The 22111-nt window shown below is 37.7% G+C and overlaps 3 protein-coding genes across 7 annotated transcripts; 2 read left to right on the top strand and 1 right to left on the bottom strand.

Moving 5' to 3' along the window:
* The first annotated feature begins 1086 nt into the window (after positions 1–1086).
* On the top strand, positions 1087–3377 carry LOC126800851 (pentatricopeptide repeat-containing protein At2g13600-like). Its single transcript, XM_050528270.1, has one exon. It carries the CDS (start codon positions 1111–1113, stop codon positions 3310–3312), a length of 2202 nt encoding a protein of 733 aa, XP_050384227.1. The 5' UTR covers positions 1087–1110; the 3' UTR covers positions 3313–3377.
* Positions 3378–3609: 232 nt separating this feature from the next.
* On the bottom strand, positions 3610–9595 carry LOC126800852 (protein MICRORCHIDIA 6-like). 2 transcript variants are annotated; one of them, XM_050528272.1, is made up of 20 exons: positions 9482–9595; positions 8895–9050; positions 8469–8543; positions 8345–8379; positions 8025–8103; positions 7846–7935; positions 7696–7762; positions 7088–7166; positions 6835–6969; positions 6602–6700; positions 6429–6518; positions 6180–6347; positions 5862–5954; positions 5573–5624; positions 5353–5464; positions 4581–4843; positions 4380–4462; positions 4201–4265; positions 3943–3985; positions 3610–3750 (listed from the first exon to the last, which is right to left on the bottom strand). In XM_050528272.1, exons 2-20 carry the CDS (start codon positions 9043–9045, stop codon positions 3649–3651), a joined length of 1881 nt encoding a protein of 626 aa, XP_050384229.1. In that variant the 5' UTR covers positions 9046–9050; positions 9482–9595; the 3' UTR covers positions 3610–3648. The 2 variants fall into 2 exon arrangements, with proteins under 2 accessions (XP_050384229.1, XP_050384228.1); XM_050528271.1 differs by having other exon boundaries at positions 6207–6347.
* Positions 9596–12068: 2473 nt separating this feature from the next.
* On the top strand, positions 12069–21375 carry LOC126800849 (DExH-box ATP-dependent RNA helicase DExH17). 4 transcript variants are annotated; one of them, XM_050528268.1, is made up of 28 exons: positions 12069–12218; positions 12727–12809; positions 13147–13330; positions 13674–13835; positions 14250–14487; positions 14605–14641; positions 14742–14788; positions 15297–15334; positions 15468–15489; positions 15624–15836; positions 15935–16091; positions 16174–16225; positions 16455–16526; positions 16690–16739; positions 16822–16939; positions 17031–17094; positions 17168–17251; positions 17334–17459; positions 17552–17748; positions 17848–18036; positions 18153–18404; positions 18499–18548; positions 18722–18739; positions 19139–19221; positions 19332–19560; positions 19677–19714; positions 19828–20211; positions 20359–21375. In XM_050528268.1, exons 2-28 carry the CDS (start codon positions 12742–12744, stop codon positions 20889–20891), a joined length of 3705 nt encoding a protein of 1234 aa, XP_050384225.1. In that variant the 5' UTR covers positions 12069–12218; positions 12727–12741; the 3' UTR covers positions 20892–21375. The 4 variants fall into 4 exon arrangements, with proteins under 4 accessions (XP_050384225.1, XP_050384223.1, XP_050384222.1 ...); XM_050528266.1 differs by having other exon boundaries at positions 12077–12218; positions 19837–20211; XM_050528265.1 differs by having other exon boundaries at positions 12077–12218; positions 20362–21375.
* The last annotated feature ends 736 nt before the right edge of the window (positions 21376–22111 follow it).

The raw sequence follows: 22111 nt of genomic DNA, 5'->3' as shown, positions 1-22111 counted from the left end.
AACAACACAGAGAACACAAACAAGAAGAAAGAAACACAAGACTACAACAAACAACACAACTACCAAACTAAAGCAATAAAGCAGACAACAAGACATTAGGGCGGTCCTCGTAAACCATTGTTCTATACGTACTTCTATTCGATCAGTTAAATTACATGACTTAAAGTTGCACACGCGCGTATTCATACGAGAGAAGCGTATAACTAGCTAGGAATCCTTTGATTGTAAGTATAGCACGCCATATACACATGGGAGAAGTTCTTCTTAAGCATAGAGCCGGAGTAACTTTCTGGGTTGGTAAAACTTGTCTACTTTCGAGTAATACAAACAAGGTACTCTGGAATAAGATGATGAGATCGATGATATTGACGTCGACGGGGGACGATAATGGTGATGAAGAGGGACATGATACATCACTCATATATGTGGATATAATCAACCAGTCTGAAAAACAACATGATTTTGGAGAAATTTGGTATGTTTTTATTCGATCATGTCAAGTTTGCATTAAATCAAAGTTTGCTTAGTGACAAGCGGTACGATAAACTTTGTCTAGAAGACAACATCGCCCTAAATTAAAATCATTGAGTTTGGAATCATGGTATTGGTTATGATATCTTTTCATCCCGTCATGTTCTTGGTGCCAAAATATTTGATTCAATAATATTGGACCACCAAAGTAAGAATTACATGTGTAGGAAAGAAGAAATTGTAGGTTGATGAGAATGTAAGATTCTCTATATGTACACTTAATTCGAGTCAAATAAACTAACAAAGAAAGAAAATGAAGAACAAAAATGATATATACCCTCAAAATAATGGAAAAATTATATGATGCGCTGCTGCTGTCATACAACAATAACATCCATCACACATTCACACCACCATCCGACGCGCATCAATATATTCCCCTCTATCCACCGTCCAATTATGTCGTATGATACAACATCCCACGTAGAAAATAAGGAACAAGGGTAAACTGCACTTTAGGGCTTCTTAACCAATCAAAACCCGTCAAGCCCTTAATAACCTAGGCCAAATTTCTCCCATAATGGTCGTCTTCTTCTCACGTACCCGTGTCTCCAACTAACTTAACTACCTAGCACCACCATGAAAGCCGCCATCAAAACCCTCCTCACCACTAACCCAACAACCAATCTCGGAACTTACGTACGAAAATGCGTCTCCTTCTTCAAAACTCATAACTCCATCAACGACGGAGTAGTCCTGCATGGCCATTTCGTCAAGACTGGTCTCTCATCCGAGAGACACATAGCCGTTAGGCTACTCATCATGTACCTGGATTCACGGAAACCAAAAGAAGCTACTCAGATAGTGGAGGAGTTCAAAGGTTTCGATCCTGTTGTTGTCCATAACTGTTTGATCAATGATCACATCAAGACCGGAAATGTCGACGAGGCACGTCGCTTGTTCGACGGAATGCCCGAGAGAAATGACGTCTCGTGGACCGCGTTAATCTCGGGGCTCATGAAGTGTGGCAAGGTGGAGGAGGCAATGTGGTACTTTGAGAGGAACCCATTTCGTAATGTGATCAGTTGGACGGCGGGGATTAGTGGGTTGGTGCAGAATGGAAGGAGCTTCGAAGCCTTGAAGCTTTTCCGGACGATGTTTGAGTCTGGAGTGAGGCCGAATGATGTCACGTTTAGTTCGGTTGTGAGGGGTTGTGTAGACTTTGTTGAGTTTGGTTTAGGGATGAGTGTTATGGGGCTGATCGTTAAGGTTGGATTTGAGCGAAATGTGTCAGTTTTGAACTCGTTGATTACTTTGTTTGTGAGGATGGGTGAAATGGGTTTGGCTAGGAGGGTGTTTGATCAGATGGGGAAGAGAGATGTTGTGTCGTGGACTGCGATTCTCGACATGTATGTTGGGACCGGAGAATTGAGAGAAGCGCGCCGCATCTTTGATGAGATGCCGGAAAGAAATGAGATTTCTTGGAGTGTAATGATCGCCAGGTACAGTCAGAGCGGCTATCCTAAAGAGGCAGTGGAGCTGTTTGGTCTGATGATTGAGAATCGTTTGGTTCCAAATGTGTCTTGCTTGGCTAGCATTCTGAGTGCATTGGCTAGCCTCAAGGGTTTGCTATTGGGAATGAGCATCCATGCACATGTTCTGAAATTTGGACTCGAGAAACATGTGTTTATCAGTAGCTCGCTTATAGACTTGTACTGCAAGTGTGGGAAAACTGAGGATGGGCGCTTAGCGTTTGACTTGCTTTCACAGAAGAATGTGGTTTCGTGGAATTCTATGGTTGGGGGGTATTGTCTGAATGGACAAATGGAAGAAGCTAAATTGTTATTTGATAGGATACCTGTTCCGAATACTGTATCTTGGAACACTATGGTTGGAGGTTACTTAGAAAACAAGGAATTCGATAATGTATTTAAAGTGTTTAATGAGATGCTTATGTGTGGAGAAACCCCTAATCGATCTACCTTCTCGAGTGTGCTGTGTGGCTGCGCGAGCATAGCGTCGTTAGATAAAGGAAAGAACCTCCATGGAATAGCAATTAAACATGGTATGCAATACGATGTTTTTGTTGGTACTGCCCTCACTGACATGTATGCAAAATCAGGGGATATTGAGAGCTCTAAGAAGGTGTTTGATAGAATGCCGGAGAAGAATGAAGTTAGTTGGACTGTGATGATTCAGGCGCTAGCAGAAAATGGTTTTGCTGAAGGATCTTTGTTGCTGTTTGAGGAAATGAGAAGAACTTCAATTGTTGCTCCTAATGAACTCATGCTCTCATCAGTTCTTTTTGCTTGTGCTCACACTGGCTTAATCGACGAAGGATTACAGTACTTCAATTCAATGGAATGTGTTTACGGTATAAAGCCAAGGGGAAGACACTACACCTCTGTGGTGGACATGCTATCTCGATCAGGACACCTTTCTGAAGCTGAAGACATCATAGAGTCCATGCCATTTGAGCCTGAAATCAATGCCTGGGCAGCTCTATTGAGTGGCTGTAACAGATATAGGAATGAGAAGATAGCAGAAAGGACAGCCCGGAAGCTCTTGGAGTTGGCAGAAAGAAATTATGCAGGATACGTAATGTTGTCAAACATCTATGCTTTGGCTGGGAGATGGATTGATGTTCGAAAGATTAGGAGATTAATGAGGGACAGGGGATTGAAGAAGACAGTCGGTTGTAGTTGGGTTGAGGTGAAAGATAAAGTCCACTATTTTTATGCAGAAGATGCATCTCACTGCCAGTTGGCTGAGACTTCTGATCTTTTGGAACTCTTACGTTTTGAAATGCAGGTTAAGGATCATGTTATCAGCGAAGTATAATGTATATTTAACAATTCATTGATTTTTCCAACTACTGAAGTGAACATTCTCATATTAATCTGAACTAATTTATTGGTTTTTGTAATTTCACATTCTTTTACTTCATTTAAAGTAGATATCAAATGCAAATAAGCTAAAACAGTGACTAGACTATTTGCGAAAGCATGATTTCGGTTTCTCCTATATAGAAAAGCACGTCCCCAGGAACAAAAACTGTCGCCAATATAGATTGGACATGCTATGTGATCTACCCGCCTTCTAAAAGGGTAAGGTTAATGTGATATCTGCTGACCTGATGAGTTTCCATACAAATGGTAAAAGTGACTTCTTCTTCGCCTAGAAAAAATCTACACTGTTCCCCTCCAACAGTTTTGCTTCGAGCAGCATCTGTGTAAATTCTATCATTAAGCTCTCTCGTTCCATTCCAAGCTGTTGAGCCTGCCGTAATTTTAATTTCATATTAATTTTGGTACTGATATATACAGAACTTAAGAACCCAATTAGCAATCTAGCATGTAGCTAAATGCTTAGCAATAAATCAACAACAAATGTCAAAGAAGACAAGACTTGCAAATGCAACACATCTTGTTCGACATAAAGTTATCATATGTAAGGTATAGCCTGAAATACCTTCAAATTGAGGTCATCCACCATTTTCTCCTTTTCTGACAGCCTGGAATAGACAAGAAACGTGAGAATTTCCAAATTTCACTACGGTTAAATCATAAAACTAAATATCATTCGAATGAGGCGACCTCTAAGTAATAACACCTAAATCAGCTCTAGTAGCCATAAGGTAGTTGTCTTCAAACCCCAGAACAAAATCACCTGAACGCTAGCTAGAACTAGTTATGTGCTAGATAACTACTATAGTTACTTCGTACTTACAGTGAACGGAGATTTTTATTTGCTTGCACGAGACACATCTTCTCTGAATCTACAGCGCTATCAGGCTGTCAAAAAACACCACAAGGAAATTAATAAGTATTTAACATTATAAAGTGAACTAATTGATGCACACTTTAAGAAGCATGACAAAGTTAGCTGTTTTTCAGCATCCAAAAAACCTGTTCAGTATAGGATCCCATGTGCCTGTTTGCATGGTGTAGGCTCGCTGGAGGATCAATATTCTTCCTCTTTAGCATGAGACCTAGTAGACAAGCACAATTCAAGTTAAGACTCGACTCGTTGCACTATCCTATAGGTGTCAAGAAAGAAACTCCACAAAATTCCCATTGATTGGTCACTATTGACTGCAAAGTGTTTACCTCCTTGGTTCCTAATTTTGTGTATGTCTGTTGACTTTCCCAGTAATCCAGATGAGACTTCTAATGTAGTGACTTCAGAATCTTCTAAGAAACCCACTGCATTCATAGAGGCTCCTGAACTTTCATTTTGAGAACCATGATTCAAAGGCTCAGGCTGGTACAAGCAATTTCGAGTTCTCGACGAAGGCGATTCCTGATGATCCAATTCTATGCGGGGATTTTTTGACGGTTTTGGATAACCAATCAATTCACAGTGTAGACGCCTGCCAAGCTACAGAGTTAGAAGTTATTGGATTGAAAATCAAGATGTGAGACTGAAAAATCATTAATACATAAAGAACATACCTTGTTTTCGACCAAAAAAAATATAATAAAGAGCATAATATCTATAGGATCGAATGATAGAAGCATTAGCAGAGTTAGAACATAACACTTCGTCCATTGTTCTATGAAATGTCATCACTGTCAATAAGTGGCACTCGGTAAGAATATCTCATTGCATTTTGCCTATTGTTTTAGCAAGGCAGTGGCCACTTTCAGAGTCTGATCTACTTTAAGTAATGGATTTTGAATTTATACTTGGTTAGTTCAGGGTTACTAGTTGCTAATCTGCACGCATTTCTGGACATTACTAATCCCTGATCCCTTGACATATTAGACATTTCAGAGCATATTTATATAGTTTTCAAATATCTTGCAACACATCTACATCATTATCAGAATAGCTTTTTAGATTCCTCTAAACCATGCAACTGTGCAAGATGAGGCTCACCAGTACTCTGATGCCATTTGCCTCAAACGGTCTTCAAGCTTTTGGAAGAGGGGAGTTCTTTCAAAATCTTGTTTATTGTGAGTAGGCTGCATGAAATTGGCTTCCAAAACACCTACAATACCACTACATAATCATGACCCTAACAAACAGTTTAAACTAGATACACCGTACCTTTGAAAAAAAATACTTGAGAATGGGAGATGCATTCGGGAGTTCTCACCCACAACACCTCGCCCAATATTTGATGAATTTTTAAGTGCACGCCAAAATGGCTGCCAAAAAGTAAAGGATACTGAATAAGAAAAAAAAGTTGAAAAAAAAGTTTTGGTTTTTTATTTTCCTTCTGAGATTTTATAGAGCATAGTATATAAATCAAGATCTATCAACCAAATATATCCAATTTCATAGTTTGATTAGTTTGATGATTAGAAATATCTTTTTACTAGTATGTAAACTGTCAAAAGGCCAGTAGATTATCAGATAATCACGATGTTAGAGAAGAGAACTACCAGTATTAGACGATTTCGATGGTAGATACAGAAACCATTAATATTCACATGGGGAGCTTCCTTCAAAAACCCTATATCGGCAGTTAACTCAGACTGAACAATGAACAATAAAATATTAGCAATAGGGAAGCCAGTGAGTACCAAAAATCACATGCAATTTTATAAACATAATATTCGCACATGCATTCATTTGTTCAATACCCAGAGTGAATAGAAATTGGGAAAGGGGTCTGGTAGGGGCAATTGTTTTGATATAGACCCAGTTTTCCATATATTCATTCATTTGTTACAAAGTATCATTGAGCTTTACATTCTTACAGAAAAAAATTTGTAGGACGCACGAACCTTCAGATTTCCCTGTGGTCTATACTTGATGATCTCATGAAACTTAAGATCCAAGGCAATATTGTAGTGTTGAACATCTCGTCCACGCAATATTATTTTGAAGTACGTTGGTAACCGCCAGTACAAAATCGATGCATACACCTGCGAGGTTGAAATAAAAGCAGAATTTACCAAAACAATATATCATAGTCGACATTAGAATTGAAGTATATATATACTTACACGAAGAGAGAACTGAAATTGGTTGGCCACATGATGGTAAAAAATTGGTTTACTTTCCTGACTTGTTTTTTCATCATTGATTCGAATATCCTGCAACAAAAATGTTACGGAAGGAGATTATTCTGATGTCCTTAAAAGATAGATCATAAAATGGAGCAAGGCAGAAACAACACCTCAGGATCAGAATTGAAATCTAGTTCCATATCTCCATCATCATTTAACCAAAGATTGTATATAACAATTTTTGTTCCGTGAGGCCCTATATCGTCAAACTGAGCATTGGGAAAAATCACTTATCAACAAAGAGAGGTATATAAAGTAACAGGTATAAAACTTCAGGAGTACTTGTCATGAGGCAGAGTTTAGTGCTAAGATTAAATCCCAAAATATAATTTAGCAGGCTTACTTGCTTCAGCAGCTCTTCTTCTGTTGAATAAGGTGACCACTGCAACATCATGGTCAAATTAGAAGAAAATTGTTGTTTACCATGCGGCATTAAGGGCTGATATGTTCTAGATGAGCTGTTCAACACATAATCCACCTGTAACATTGGAAGACGGATGAGTTAGTCTCATTGCAGTCCACCTTATATTGCCCAATTTAACATAGATTACTAGATTTATTCATGCATGAACTATACAGGATTATGAGAAACTCACCATTGGTACAAGTATCTGATCATAGCGCATTTGCGTCAAAAATGTATATGAAAGAAGTCCAACACTTTGAGTCAGTGACCTGGAATGGTTCACCATCAGTATGAACAGATATTACAGAAATAAGCGCCAACTGTATTTTCACATACATCAATATTAGCTTAATATTATTTGTATCCTAATTTTTACACTGTTGGTTTCTCCACTTTTTAATACTAGAGATAAAAACAAGCGTACAGGAATCTGTTTGACATAAAAGAGATATCCCTCTTTCATAATACAACCAAGATTAGTAAGTGGAACTGTCAATTGATTTCTTCTTATATAAAACAATAACAATAATAATAATAATAATAATAATAATAATAATATCTTAGAACAGTATTTGAAGAAGTTCATGAGACGACCTGAGTATTCTCTCTCTCTCTCTCTCTCACACACACACACATACATGTCTTTCTTAGGGAATTCTTGGGTAAGAGGAGCTCTTGTCTATTCAAAAATCAATAAATTTATCAGTAAATGGATGCTTCACATATGATGCTATACAGAAGCAACCATCAATCTTCAAGAAGCTGAAATAATACATAATTAAGTCAGTGTCATCAGACCTGTGACGACTGAAGACCAGAGCATCTGCTCCAAGTCTCATAGAGCTGGTCTTGAAACCATTTCCATCTGAAATGCTAAAAGGATGCTAATCAATAAACATACACAGTACATTATGCAAAAAGATCCAACGAACTAAATACAAGTCGTACACTGTCCAACGGTAAATTTTGATTTCTTATCTGTAAATCCAAAGCTCATACAGCGCCTTATAGCCCCTGGGTCCATTCCGCCGCCATCATCTTTTTATAAATCATTCCAGAAGCCAAAAGTTAATATGAGAATCTTGTCCATACTACTAGTAATAGGTTCAAACGATTTGTACTCTGACCATGAATTAGCAAAGCTGGCTTCCCATCTGATGGAGTATAACTCCTGTCTATGGAAACAAAAGTTGCTCCATTTTGTATCTAGCTCACACAAACAAAAGTAAAAAAAAACATGAGCGCTGATCATCATAACGCAGAGCTGCCATGGTTAAGCATGATCAGACACACATACAGGAAGAAAGAAGATGAATTTAGGTTGCTAACAGTCCACGAATCCTGATGATTCAGTTTTAGCATATTGTAAAAGAAGAGGAGATAGCATGCTTGCAGTTGATGCATCATGAGAAGGAACCTTTCAATGGGAACAAAAAAAATTAATTACCTCATCAACTGCATTGTCAAGCAACTCTGCTATGCCTGCAAATGAACATAAGGCCGCTGGAACTGAATACAAGCCAGCACATGATAAGCAGAAGCAGATGAAACACACAAGTGCAAATTAGTACCTCCAAAAGCCCACTTATGTGAAGTGGCATTTGAATGAAGAAACATAGGATGTATGCGCATATGATTTTGTTGATCTGCAACACAAAAGATGATGGAACAAAAATCAGATTTACATACTAGGAGTTCGTAACAAGAATTCTCATGCAGACACTCAAACTAATATAGCATTCATTCTTAGTTCTGTACTCCTATGTGTAATCGGTTGTTAGCCTATTTCACAAACCATGACATGTATCAGCTCTCACTTGTTATAGCTCCTCTAGGTACTCTTTCCATTAACAAATATTGACTGATCGCTGGTGGATAATAACCATACAAGAGATGCTACACCAATGTCTTAACCTTATATGATCTTCTTAATCCAGTAAAAACAAACTTCAAGTACTCAATGCATGGTATAATTACAAGCGGTTAGAAATATTTACTTTCAGTTCCGGCTCTGTGACCCTGTCTGTGTGCAACCTTGTAGTGTCCAGCTTTCCAGAATTGCCGAGATATCAGCGCCGGAGAAACAGAGTTCGAGACGCCAGTTTCCTCATCATCACTGGATAAATCCACATAGTCTGAATTTCTCATTGCTTCTGTAACACCAGAAAATCACAAGTACATAAGTCAAACAAAAAGAGCTGCTAAAAAATTACAGTTAACAACTGAAACTACAGAAGACAACAAGGTCCCAAGTCCCAACAACCTGGTCAAAAAGATTGATGAGCACATAACAAACCCAAAACCAAAACAAGAGAAAGAAGTTTAATTTATGCGGCATTCGAAAAACCCCAATACAAACCCAAAACCAAACCATAGAAAAGAAGCTTAATTTATGCTGCATTCGAAAAACCCCAATACAAACCCAAAACCAAACCATAGAAAAGAAGCTTAATTTATGCTGCATTCCGAAAACCCGCAAAGAAAAACACAAACCCAGCTCAATCAACAAAGAAACAACAAGCCATGCATGGAAGATTGATCAGAATTACAAACTCAAAACGCAAAAGGAGATAAAACCCGGCACCTAAAACGCTGAAAGTCTGAAATGGATGTAAAACCCAGAAGGAAACACAGACCCAAGTTTGCAGAAACCAAGCTGAAGATTAGAGAACTCTGAGTACTTAAAAGACAGACAAAAGGGGACCCAGAATCAGAACAGGAGAGGGTATTTTGGGGAGATGAAAAGAGGGTTGTGTGGAAAGGGTTTGATGTCAGAGATGAAACTAAAAGCTGTAATTTGATGGGGGTGTGACAATGGGAGCAATAATGGTCAGGAAGAAAGGAAATGGAAACCGAGTTTATACCATAAATGTGATTTACTTAGCTTGTGACGGAAGTAAGGATTCACGGAATCTTACCATTTATGGAAAATTCTTGATTTGCTTTAGTTAGATATATAGACGAAATGTAAATACGAGTGGGTCGAGGAAGGTTCCGCTACACGCATTTTTTTTATTAAGTTGTATCTACTCTTTGCAAGATGTCTTCTTGGGAAAATTCTAATATACATCAATGTATGTTATACATCCCACATCCGACGGTCGAATTTGTTTTATGAGTGAGGTCAGAAAAAAAATATCCGTTGTCAACCGTTATATATGAGATGTATAGCATACATTAATGTATATTAGATTAACCCGTCTTCTTGCTGGTAGATCATAAAACTTTGTAGTCTCAAGATCTTTTTTAGAGAACTTTACCATTTTAACAATGATTTTAACCCATTTTTGACAATGATTCTTTGGGTGTAGCTTTGAAATTGTTGATCGCCGCGGGTGGCGATTTCGAGGAGGGCAGTTGCGATCTCTTTTTCGACATATTTAGGGTTTTCTTCTTTGAGATGTGGATATATGTATAATGGGAAAATGTATGAGATATTTATATTATGGGTCTTATAGTAAAAAAATACAATTTTAAGGATGAATGGGTAGTAGGCTATGAGCGGGTCATTGTGGTAGATTCTTGTGAATTAAATGTATTTTTTAATGCTTACTAGCCTTCTTATCTGTACATATTTCTTCTCTACTCTCCCATATAATTTTCTGAGTGATTTTGCTTTCAGTTTAATGTCTAAATAACGATACTATATTTTATACATTATAATCAGTTTTGTGAAAATTAATAAACTCTAGATTTTTTTTGTAGTTAAAAAATTTAAACATTAAAATCTTGTTCATGCTTTATTAAATTTATGCTTATGAACTTAAGATGGAAGAGCGATAAAGGGTGAATGTATGGGGAAGTTGCCAAAAATTCTTTAGCATCCAAGATGATTACATAGTATGGGTGATTGTGCTGTGCTTGAACAGTTGAACTGATCACTACATGATGGAGGTTAGTCGTCTCTTGGAGGATTGTAAGGTTTTTATTATGAGTGAGTTTGATTTTATTTCTGACAAACATATTTATCGCAAAGCAAATAATGTGGCCCCCATAAATTGGCATATTTTGCTAGTTTTGGTAGGGTAGTGGAATTTCGAGTGTTTGAAGTTCCTAATTTTATTCAAGATGTCATGCTCAAGGATTTTTATAATGTTTTCTAGTGCGCACCAGCGTCTTGGCCTTATGTCCCCTCCGGTTGTACACAATCCTATTGATTTAAATAATGGGAGTGGAAGGGGGAGTGGAAGGTAACCTTTTCTGGGCTGGTTCCTATACCCTTAAAAAAAAAAATTACATAGGAACAACATTAGGTAATCATATTTTTTGTTTATTTTTGTCCCGTCCTATGGTACTTCAACCATGCTTTAGAGATTTTCCAAGAATATGATAGTGCTGCCAACAAAATTCGGGGGTCTTGTTCACGAAGCTTGTATCCCAATATTGGTCCGTACAACCTGCACAAAAACCGGGGTTAAAATCAAGGGTTAGCGGTGCATTGACTTATGACCCTCCGAAACTTGAGTTATATTACGGGGCGGAACTCAAGCTCGTAGGCTAAGAACTTAAGAATACATTACCCTTTTTATGAGGTTTTTCTAGTTGCTTTTATAAGTGCATTGGGAGAAGTGCTGCTTCCTTTTTTCTGATGTGGGAAAGCGTACCCGTACAATGTGATTTTACTGCTTTGGTGAGCTACTCTAGGCAGCGCTAATGACGTCGCCTGAGCCGGAGATAGAGTGACTTGACTTGTCGAGCCAACGCCCTACACTGCTGGATCAACTCATGCGGGCCTGACGATTGGAACAAGGGGGAATTTCGCTTAAAATTACCATGTCGAGGGAAAATGTTAACAAATAGCTTAAGATCGAGCTCCAGATACAATCAAATTAGAGTAAGTCCTTGTTGTTATGGATTAAAATCGTTAACATTACCGTGTTTTAGAGGTAAGGATCACATCAATCCATCATCACAGTCGTGTACATGAATTACCAAATGTTGCGTAGAACTTATTTTGAATAATACAAAATCAAAGTCGGGCTAGAATGATATAGAATTAAATTAGTGATGATTTCTGTATTGAATTAGAAAACAAATCACCTTACAGGGGCCCCGTTAAGCGCTATCCGGGTCAAATTCTACCCCGCCAAAAGGGACAAACCCGGATTATAAATACCCATCCATTTCATTTCAGTCCTCATCGTCTTCCTTTCACTTCGCACAGTCCAGACCTCTCTCTACTCCGATCCCCAACCTCTTCACCACAATCGGCCTCTGAATCGCTCTCTTTCGCTCTCCACGCGCCCACGCGCTTAGTCTATCCCGATCTGTTTTCCGATCGACGATCGACGACCGGTACCGGAATCTCATATCCAATCGAGGCAAGTCTAGGTCTAAATCAGTGTTTTCAGTGACATTTCGTCGATGCATCTCGGTATTGTTCGCTTCGGATCGATAATGTTTCTCTTTTCTGAGCTTTGAATTCTAAAAAACCCAAGCATTTTTGAATGGAATTGTCAAGTAGTTGCTTAGATTTTGAATTATGAGATGGAGAAACTCGTGGTTCAGGTTCTCAGATCTGCGATTCTCTTAGCATTTAGTTAGATTTTCGAGGATTTAAACACGGAGTGGTAATCAATTTAGCAGTTGTGTGCTTAGATGTTTAGATTTTGGCTCTGATAGCTTATCACTTTCGAATTCGGTGAGCTAAGAGAAAGTAGAGGATTCGCAGAAGAGAGATATCAATTGCGAAGAAGTGTTTGGTTCTTCACACGTGTGTATTGTTTGTGTTTGATCTCTGTGAATTATAGGATGAAATTTCAGAGAACTCCACTGATTTTGTTGATTATGAACTTTGATTATACTTTTTGTTGTTGTTGTTTTCAGCAGGAGAGGGATTCGAGCATGGACTCGTATACGCTTAAGTCTGTGGGAGACTTGCCGGCTCCTTTTCGAGCTTGTTTTAATTTTAGGTAATCATCGCGTGTTTCACTGAGAGGGGGATTTTGTGCATGGTGTGGCTGTTGTTAAAGCATGAATATTGACATCGCGTGTTTGTTCTTAATAAAAGTGTGCATATTGCTGTCACTTTGATTACATATTCCCTTACCACCTGTGCAATTGCTGCATGTAGTACTATTTGGTTGGAGCTGCATAATTCTAACAAAGAAGTTGAACTTTTGAGATGATAGAATCTACGTGATCTCACAAATTGTTATTTCGTTATCAGCATGGTGTTGTTAGTTTTGCGCTATACACAAGGTTGGTGTATGCCTGTAGCTTACATGTATTCCTTTCCTACGCATGCAGGTATTTCAACTCTTTGCAGAGTGAATGCTTTCCTGCTTGTTTCCACTCGGATGAGAACATGGTTGTGTCAGCACCAACTGGAAGTGGTAAAACAGTCATTTTTGAGCTTTGTATTTTGAGGCTACTTTCAAGGTTCATCTCTGAGGACGAAAGTTTTAAACCTACAAATGGAACTCTCAAGACAGTAAGTCTCTGGAACCATAACTTAAGTTCCTAACACTACGGTGCTACTAGGATAAACGTGTTGGAGCATTTGTTTTGATATATTTAAGATTTTAAAGGAACTACAGACACCTCTATTGAGGTTCTTTCAAATTTTTGTAATGATTTGTTTATTCTCCCAAAATTACCTCTCTGCATGAAATGTATCATTCCGATTAATCAATTTTTCTTTGTTATATTTCGCCTTTTTATATGAAATCCTTGTTCTTCACTGCTGCACATGTGCATTGTATTCAGCTACAAGTTTATGAAATCTAATTATGAAGCACTTTATTCAATCTACCTTCCTTTAATGTGGCATGAAGATCTATATTGCCCCATCAAAGGCTTTAGTTCAGGAGAAGGTTCGTGATTGGACCCAGAAGTTCAGATCTCGGGGCATAGTTTGCTTGGAGCTCACAGGAGATAATGAATCTTACAGCACCAGGAATTTACAGGAAGCAGACATTATTTTAACCACTCCTGAGGTTAGTGTAAAGGTGTAAGGTTACACAGATAAACACACTCTAAAGATCATGAAATATATTGAAATGCTTTACCCAATTATCTATAATGATTCAACTGTTTTATCAAACAGCATAATTATCATTAATAAACATATTTGACAAAGCTTCCTTATGTTGGACTGTCAAGTGTCAAGTGTCAAGTGCATTAGGTTTCTGCAGTTTTGTTATTCCCTCCTTTATAACCGGTTGAACTTAAGTCCAACTGCATTCATTAATTCTAAATGCTATCAGCTTTCATATGCGTATACATTATAGGCTTCTTCTTATTCCTCTAGAAAAATTGGTTTCATATTCAGTTTTCCCATTCTTTCACAACTGGATTTGTTCTAGTTGATATCATAGGAACATAACTAATCAATTATCTTCTTTATACAGAAATTTGATGCAGTAACGCGGTATCGTGTGAAAGACGGTGGATTGGGCTTTTTCAGCGATATAGCACTGTTACTTATTGATGAAGTTCATCTGTTGAATGATCCCCGGGGAGCAGTTTTGGAAGCAATAGTTAGTAGAATAAAAATGCTTGCTCACAACCCTGAGATGAAATCAAGTGCTCTGGCTCATGTTCGTTTTCTAGCTGTGTCTGCCACAATTCCAAATATTGAGGACCTTGGTGAGATAACTGCTTGTCAAAATACTCAGTAGAATCAAATTTTATATTTTCACATTCTCTAGAAGAGTGCAGATTGGTAAATTTTTAACAACTATGCAATGCATAAAACAACGGCAGCGGAGTGGCTCACGGTGCCTGTCCAAGGGATTAAAAGGTATTTGAACTTTAATTTGCTATTGGATTAAGATATACTGTTTAATACGACGATACAAGTATTCAGTTCTGATCTCTTAATCTTTCTTCTCTGCATGTAGGTTTGGAGAAGAAATGAGGCCAGTGAAGCTGACTACAAAAGTTTTCGGTATTCACACATCTTTCTTATCAGAATTGGATGAAATTCTGTTTTCCTTTTTTTAGCTAGGTATTGTGGTAGATTTTTTTACTGACTTTTGACCTGAATTTTCTTGAGAGGAGATATATGTGTCTATGTGACATGAATACAATAAAGCAACTATATATTCTTTTCTTACTTTTCATTTCAGTTATCACTTTTTGTAGACTCTTCTATTTTTTGTATATAATTGGAAAAATACAATAAAGCACTCCTATGATAGTATCCTTTTCTATCAGAACACTAAGACATATTTGCCTTTTTTCTAAATTTTTATATCCTATTTTGTAAGTTTCAATTTTTTGATATGAAAAAGACCTCTCCAGTTTCTCCTTTATGGGAGGATAACACCTGTTTGTAGTAATCAATTGGTTTGGTTCGATCACTGATGCAAGTTTGATCTTACAGATGTACTGAAGCATGGTTGTATATATAGTTCACCTTTATTGATGCATGTTTAAAACTGCTTGATTTGCAGGCTATGCTCCAGCAAAAAATGATTTCCTATTCGAAAAGGTATATTCCAAAGTAACTATCTTAAGCCATATGCTTATTTTATAAGAAATGTCATGCTAAGAAAGTATTGATAAAAACTACAGACCATACCATTATTCATTTTACTGATTGTTTTATATGATCCTTTTTCCAGCGCCTGCAAAACTACATTTTTGGTAAGCAATCACCACAATATTAACCTTTTCAAAGATGAACCCTCGACCCATCTTGAATAAAGATGCTTTGAGATTGTGAATTCATCACTAAATAAGGTCATGACGAACTTATACACATATAATTTGGTTCACAGATATCCTTATGCAATATTCAAGAGGGAAGTCTGCTCTAGTTTTTTGCTCAACTAGAAAAGGTGCACAAGAAGCAGCACAGGTACTTTCTCAGACAGTCATGGCCTTTGGCCATTCAAATCCATTCATTAAAAGCAGAGAACAGCAAGAGAGGCTAAGGGAAGCTTCAATGTCATGCATTGACAAACATATGCAATCATATATGATTTATGGTGGTATGGAACTACTTGTTTTCTTGCTCGCATTGCATTAACTATAACTCACTGCAGCTCCCCACATTGACATGGTATCAAATAAAATTTATTTTCTGCAGTTGGTTATCACAACGGTGGCCTTTGCCTCAAAGATCGTAATCTCGTTGAAAGTCTTTTCCTGAAGGGTGATCTTCAAATTTTGTGCACAACAAATACTCTTGCTCATGGAATCAACCTACCAGCACATACAGTAGTTATCAAATCAACACAGCACTTGTATGGTGAACTTTCATTTCTTCATGTTATCATGATGAAATGTTCTGATGTGTTTATTTATTTATACGTATATTTTGTGCAGCAACAAAGAAAAAGGAGTCTACATGGAAATTGATCGATCTACACTACTGCAGGTTTGCCAATCAGACCCTTTTAAATAGGATATTTCAAGTAGATAAAATGGGGACATAACTTACAGAGCCATTATATTTTTTGTAATAGTACACCATAGCTCTATTTGAAAGAAATGTGGCCAGGAAGGGTTGAATAGAAAAATTCTTCTTGTCTCTACATGCATTTCTGCACTTTTATGTAATTTAGCAAACTGCATTTTAATACCATATGAGATGTATCACTATGCAGATGTGCGGAAGGGCAGGTCGGCCACCATTTGATGATACAGGAATGGTTGTAATCATGACAAGAAGAGATACGGTAGTTTGGCACCTTCCTACCTTTGTCTTTACTCCTGCTGATTTTTGGTTTCCAACTTTTTTTTTTCATTCATTGACTTCATTTTTATTTGGATTTTGCTTGTTCTTTCTGTTACAGAAACTTAGTCTTCATATCCATTAATTATGTTCTTATTGGACATCAGGTTCACTTGTATGAGAATCTCTTGAATGGATGTGAAATGGTAGAATCACAGTAAGTTTTGGTCTTTGGAGCTTATACTGCCAATTGATAGCAAATGTCTTCTAATGGGGTTTCATTGACTGTTTTTCATTAGATTGCTTTCATGTTTGACGGAGCATTTAACTGCGGAGATAGTTCAACTGACGGTCTCTGATATTACAAGGGCAATTGAATGGATGAAGTGTTCGTTCTTGTATGTGAGAATGAAGAAGGCATGTATTCCTACTCTTTAAAATGATAGCTTTCATATATTCTTTTAACTTTCCAATCTAATTAATTTCTTAATGTTTAATGTACAATCAGAACCCTGCACACTATGCAATAAAAAAAGTGATTTCCAATGACCGTATAGAGAAGCATATGCTAGGTGCAACTCCTCTCTCTCACCTCACCCTCAATTTGTCCTGGCTTTTCTTCTTATCAGTATTATTTTATTTCAGAGGTCTGTGTACAGAAAATTAATGAGTTATCGCGGCATCAGATGATATGGACTGATGAAGATGGTTTTTTGTTGAAGCCACTAGGTATACATACCCTTAAACTCATATAGTGTTACCTTTCTGAGAAAATTAAAGTTTATTAAATTTTCCTTCATTTCCTTGTTAGAACCTGGGAGGCTGATGACAAAATACTATTTGAAATTCGACACGATGAAATACATTATTCAGACACCTGTAAACTGCAGTTTGGAGGATGCTCTTCATGTTATATGCCGTGCTGAGGAAATTTCATGTAATGCATATATAATTACTTGCTGCTCTTGACTTTTCTTTGACAGTAAATAATGAGTGAATGATGTATCATCTATTTACTGGAATATGTAGGGATACAGCTCAGACGCAATGAGAAGAAGCTTCTAAATGACATAAACACTGATAAAGATGGGCGACTCCGCTTTCACATTCTTGGTGACAGAGGGAAGCGAAAAAAGCGTATTCAAACCAGAGAAGAAAAGATATTTCTTTTGGCTAATGACTGCTTAACTGGTGATCCTTCGGTTCATGATCTATCCCTTACCCAGGTTTCATTCTTCTATCTCTATTCAGTCCACCAGTAATCTTCATAACTGTGGTATTTGGTATCATCCAGAGCTGAAATCAAATTGGTTTCTGTGCCTTAGGATATGAACTCCATATGCTCAAATGGCTGTAGAATTGCCAGGTGCATGAAAGAATTTTTTATTTACCAAAAGAATTACAAGGGAGCTCTGAACTCAATGCTTTTGGCAAAGTCTATGTATCAAAAACTCTGGGATGACAGTCCATACTTGCTGAAACAATTACCAGGGATTGGAATGGTGACTGCAAAGGTGTCTTCCACTTCTTTGTATACATAGGATGAAACATTGTTTTTGATATTCTTAGACCACTGAAATACTGACTCTTTGCTATCCTTATCTTCTATTTATCTTTATGCTCCTTTCAGGCACTACATTCGATGGGAGTGAAATCATTTGAGACGCTAGCTGAGGCTGATCCTAGAAGAATAGAGATTGTCACTGGTCGAAAGTACCCATTTGGGAACCATATAAAAGAGTCTCTACTCTCTCTACCTCCAAAAGTGGATTTAAAAATTGAGGAAACTGAATGTCGGGGGCAAGGCAAAATGAAGCTAATGATTACACTAACTAGGCTATCACCGACACTCCAATCAACAAAACGACATTATGCTGACATGGTAATATGAATGCTCTAGATGATTTTCTCAAATCTTTGTGAAACAATATAGGTTCATTGTTATAAATCTGGCTCTAATTTCTTATTTGTTATAGATTGTAGCTTCAGAAGAAGATAATCTGATTCTCTTTCATGAGAAAATAAGGTGGGCACAATTTTATGCTTACTTTTAGTTGCTGGTTATTCACAAGAATTCAAGTACAATACCAAGGGGTCTTATCGACTAGATGTTTCGTATATCTAATATTCAGCCTTTTCCTTTTGGCCTGAGGTGGTTCGGTAATGACCTTGTTTCCACTTCATAATTTGTGGCTGCAGAGTTGATGAATTCTCAAGGTGTGTAGGCTGACAACCTTAAATTTTTTTTCCTGTTTGAGAACACACAGCATGTTAGATGTACCTGTCTGTTTAGGATATCCAGACTTTCAGGCAGTATGACTAAGAAATGATGCCTTGGAAAAGACTTTGCTAAAAAAGGTCGCTATAAATTGTCGTCAGAATAGCTATTACTATGATTTTTAGATTTAAATAAAGCTAACAACAATAATATATATATAAGTAATATTCCCTAACACACACACACATATATATAGCCGAATCCGCACAGTGCAGACCATGCGGACGTCGTCCGCAGCAGAGATGGACTATATATATAATGTACTGAGATTTGAAGATTGTGCTCAGGTTGCATGATTATTATCCTTTTTAGTCTGACTTATATTGTTTGCATTGCAGCCCCTATAGCGCAACAGTTCTTCTCCAGAATCCTCAACAAGGAAAGCTGACTGTTAAGGCTGATCTTATATTTGAAGACTACAGTAAAGTTCCTCCCTGATATATTTAATTCTAGTTTTCTTGATATTACAACGTAAAATCGATTGTTATAGTCCTGAGTTATAATGTATAATTTGTCACTTCATCCATGCAGTTGGTATTGATCTAAACCAGGAGCTTTTATTTAATAAGGAAAGCAACTTAAGCTCAAAGAACAAACGAGGAAAAAGAGCATCCGCTCTTCCTCTACCAGAGGAAATATGTATCATAGAAGATGATACTTTTGAAAGCCTAAGTAAAGTTCATGAAGATGAGATTCCTGCTAAAGTTCAAAATGAGTGTCTCCCAAACTCGACAAAATCCAAAAGGGTAGATGATTCCATGTGAGTGTCTCTTTCACTGATATTCAATGATTCATTTCTGCTTTCTAAGGTTGTTCTTTCTTGGTCGGAATAATTGATATCTTTTACTTTATTATTTGGACTTTTTTTTATACCAGGCCCAGTTTCAAGCTTCTGGAGGATGACTCTGAAGAAGGTATACTTAATTCAATCTGTTCAATACTAATAATTTGTTGATTTTTTTTCCCAATTCAAACTCTTTTCCCAATTCAAACTCTAAAACCTTGTATTCAAATTTATTTTTTGCAGATGAGGACCATGAGGTTGCTAACCCTGTTCATGAAGATGAGCTTCCTGCCAAAGTTCAAAATGATGCCAAAGTTGTGACACAACAAACTGTATTTGACCACATACGTGAAAAGGCAAAGAACTTCCCTATCTTGGTGCCACCAAATAATGTGTTTCCTCCATCATCAGAGCCCTTGGTTTTGACAAGGAAACATGCTCGTGAGAAGAAGCTTGGACCGGAGAGTGGAGCAGATGTTCTGGAAGAATTAGAATGGAATAAAGTTCCAAGACAAACTGTGGTCAATCCATCTTCAGAACCTAAAAAGGCAGAACAACATCTTTCTCATGTCAATAATCATCAGACTCCCAGAAGCTCAGCTGCCCTTAACTTCATGGATGACAGAGGTAATATCTTTTACTGTCAGATACTCACACATACTACTTGCCTAAGTATCTCTTCTCTTTTTCTTTTTCTTTTTTGGTCTGAACCTAAGTAACTCTTCGGTTCTTATTAATATGGAGTAGATGATCATTATTTATTTCCTAATGTAGCAGGGCATCCTTCTGATCACCTCGAAGATGGCACATTGAAAACGTTAACAGGAGAAACAATATTTGAGCACATACGCACAAAAGCTAAGAATTTTCCGGTGATCAGTAAACCGAATGTGGTGGAGGCCGAGTCTTTAATCCAGAGAAAAGAATGCCCGTATTTGACTGACAGAGAGTTTAGCACTACTGCCGCGCTGAAAGGAACAAAACCAAATGAAGTTCTCAGAGATACTGAACGTGATAGGAGGTTGTTCTCCGTAAGCTCCCGCAACCCATCTGGAGTATTGGATGCTTCTTCTGGTGGGATACGCAATGGAGCCAATGTTGCATCAAGTAACATGCTGTCTTTCGATATCTCCATGTTCAAGAATCCAAAGCGACCTGCAGACCTTGGAAGCACGATGGAGAATGCTAGGAAGAAGCATCAGCGCTCACCAATTGTACCACCAAGGCACTGCTCATTGACAGCAGTTAATAAGTCCAGGGAAGTAGAAACATTTCTCGGGTTCGAGAGTGTCTTTTCCTTTCTCTGATGTCTCTTCAAAACCCGAAAATGCGAGGATATTTGCCACTACAGGATCAAGAATCACAGCCTTGGTTTCTAACAAGTTTATATTTCCCAAGATTGATATGTTGTTTCAGGTTATAAACTTCATGTAATTAAGATAAATAGATAGATGCTTGTTAGGTTATTACTTATTATCTACTCGTCTAGTTACCACTTTCCTATAGCTGAAAGGAATGGGGCAAATAGAGTAGATAAACATCGCACTTTAGTGTTGATCTAGATCATCGTTTGACACAAATATACGACACGACAATGAGGAGCCAGTTGCCGGAATAGAGCTGTCATCACTACCAAATGACGTTGGACACATCGGCACCAGGTGTCACCGTGAGCAGGTGTTAAACGTAGAAGTACCCAGCTAGGATTCCCGTCTGCATGTTTGCCTTATATCCTTCTTCTCCCCCTCAGCTTTCTTTCTCTGATTTTCCTGAACCTGTCACCTCTGGTCATCGTCCTCACTGACATCAGGTTCTTGTTCTCTCTGTTTGCAAGTTTTGTAGATATGTGTAATTTGTGGTTGGATTTACAAACTGATTGGTAAGACAGTTGATGAGTTTTGTCTGGATTATCTTATAGGAATAATGGTAATTGAGATACGACGTGCTGCATATAACGGTCCAAGTATAATCAGGGAGATCTTCTACGGGATGACTGTTGCACTCGCGGCCGGTTACCTGTGGAAAAGGCATCACTGGAACGAGCAGAGGAGGAAAAAGGAGTTCTATGATCGGCTTGATGCAGGTGAAATCACTGTCGTTGTCGAAGACGAGTAGATCTGGCATTAGCTACGAGTCTACTAGTTTTATGTGTGTTGAATCCTTTACTTCGCGAGTATGGTTTACCTCATTAGTTGGGTTTGTAGTGGATTGCTTAGAGCTAGCAGTCAGTAGCAAGTGTTTCTTCTTTTAATCTGGTTTCGCATGTCGAGATTAAATGTAAATTTCCCTCTATATGATGAGCGCTGTTGAGCAGGGACGGGATTAAGCACTGTGATAATATCCCTCCTATGTTCGTTAGCCTCTCTTATATCATGCGTGTGCTTCTGTACCTTCCACAGAGTTTGGTGAGGTTGAGATCAGTGAATCCTAAACAGTTTGATTTAAGGTCATATCTTGAATCAGCTCTCCTTTTTTACCATCCCAGTTATCTTAGTTGGCCAGTAATACCTCAATAGGTCAGTTGTTA

Source organism: Argentina anserina, chromosome 6 (genome assembly GCF_933775445.1).
Source record: "Argentina anserina chromosome 6, drPotAnse1.1, whole genome shotgun sequence".
NCBI lineage: Eukaryota > Viridiplantae > Streptophyta > Magnoliopsida > Rosales > Rosaceae > Argentina > Argentina anserina.
Note: the sequence above shows the minus strand (reverse complement) of the source record. Positions and strands in the feature narration are given on the sequence as shown.

Coding starts and splice junctions, on each gene's coding strand:
- LOC126800851 (XM_050528270.1), top strand. CDS start 1,111: ATGAAAGCCGCCATCAAAACCCTCCTCACCACTAACCCAACAACCAAT.
- LOC126800849 (XM_050528268.1), top strand. CDS start 12,742: ATGGACTCGTATACGCTTAAGTCTGTGGGAGACTTGCCGGCTCCTTTT. Junction 15,335..15,467: donor ATGATTTCCTATTCGAAAAG/GTATATTCCAAA, acceptor TCCTTTTTCCAG/CGCCTGCAAAACTACATTTT. Junction 16,092..16,173: donor ATCAAATCAACACAGCACTT/GTATGGTGAACT, acceptor TATTTTGTGCAG/CAACAAAGAAAAAGGAGTCT.
- LOC126800852 (XM_050528272.1), bottom strand. CDS start 9,045: ATGAGAAATTCAGACTATGTGGATTTATCCAGTGATGATGAGGAAACT. Junction 6,348..6,428: donor AATTTCAGTTCTCTCTTCGT/GTAAGTATATAT, acceptor TCAACCTCGCAG/GTGTATGCATCGATTTTGTA. Junction 4,266..4,379: donor TGGGATCCTATACTGAACAG/GTTTTTTGGATG, acceptor GTTTTTTGACAG/CCTGATAGCGCTGTAGATTC.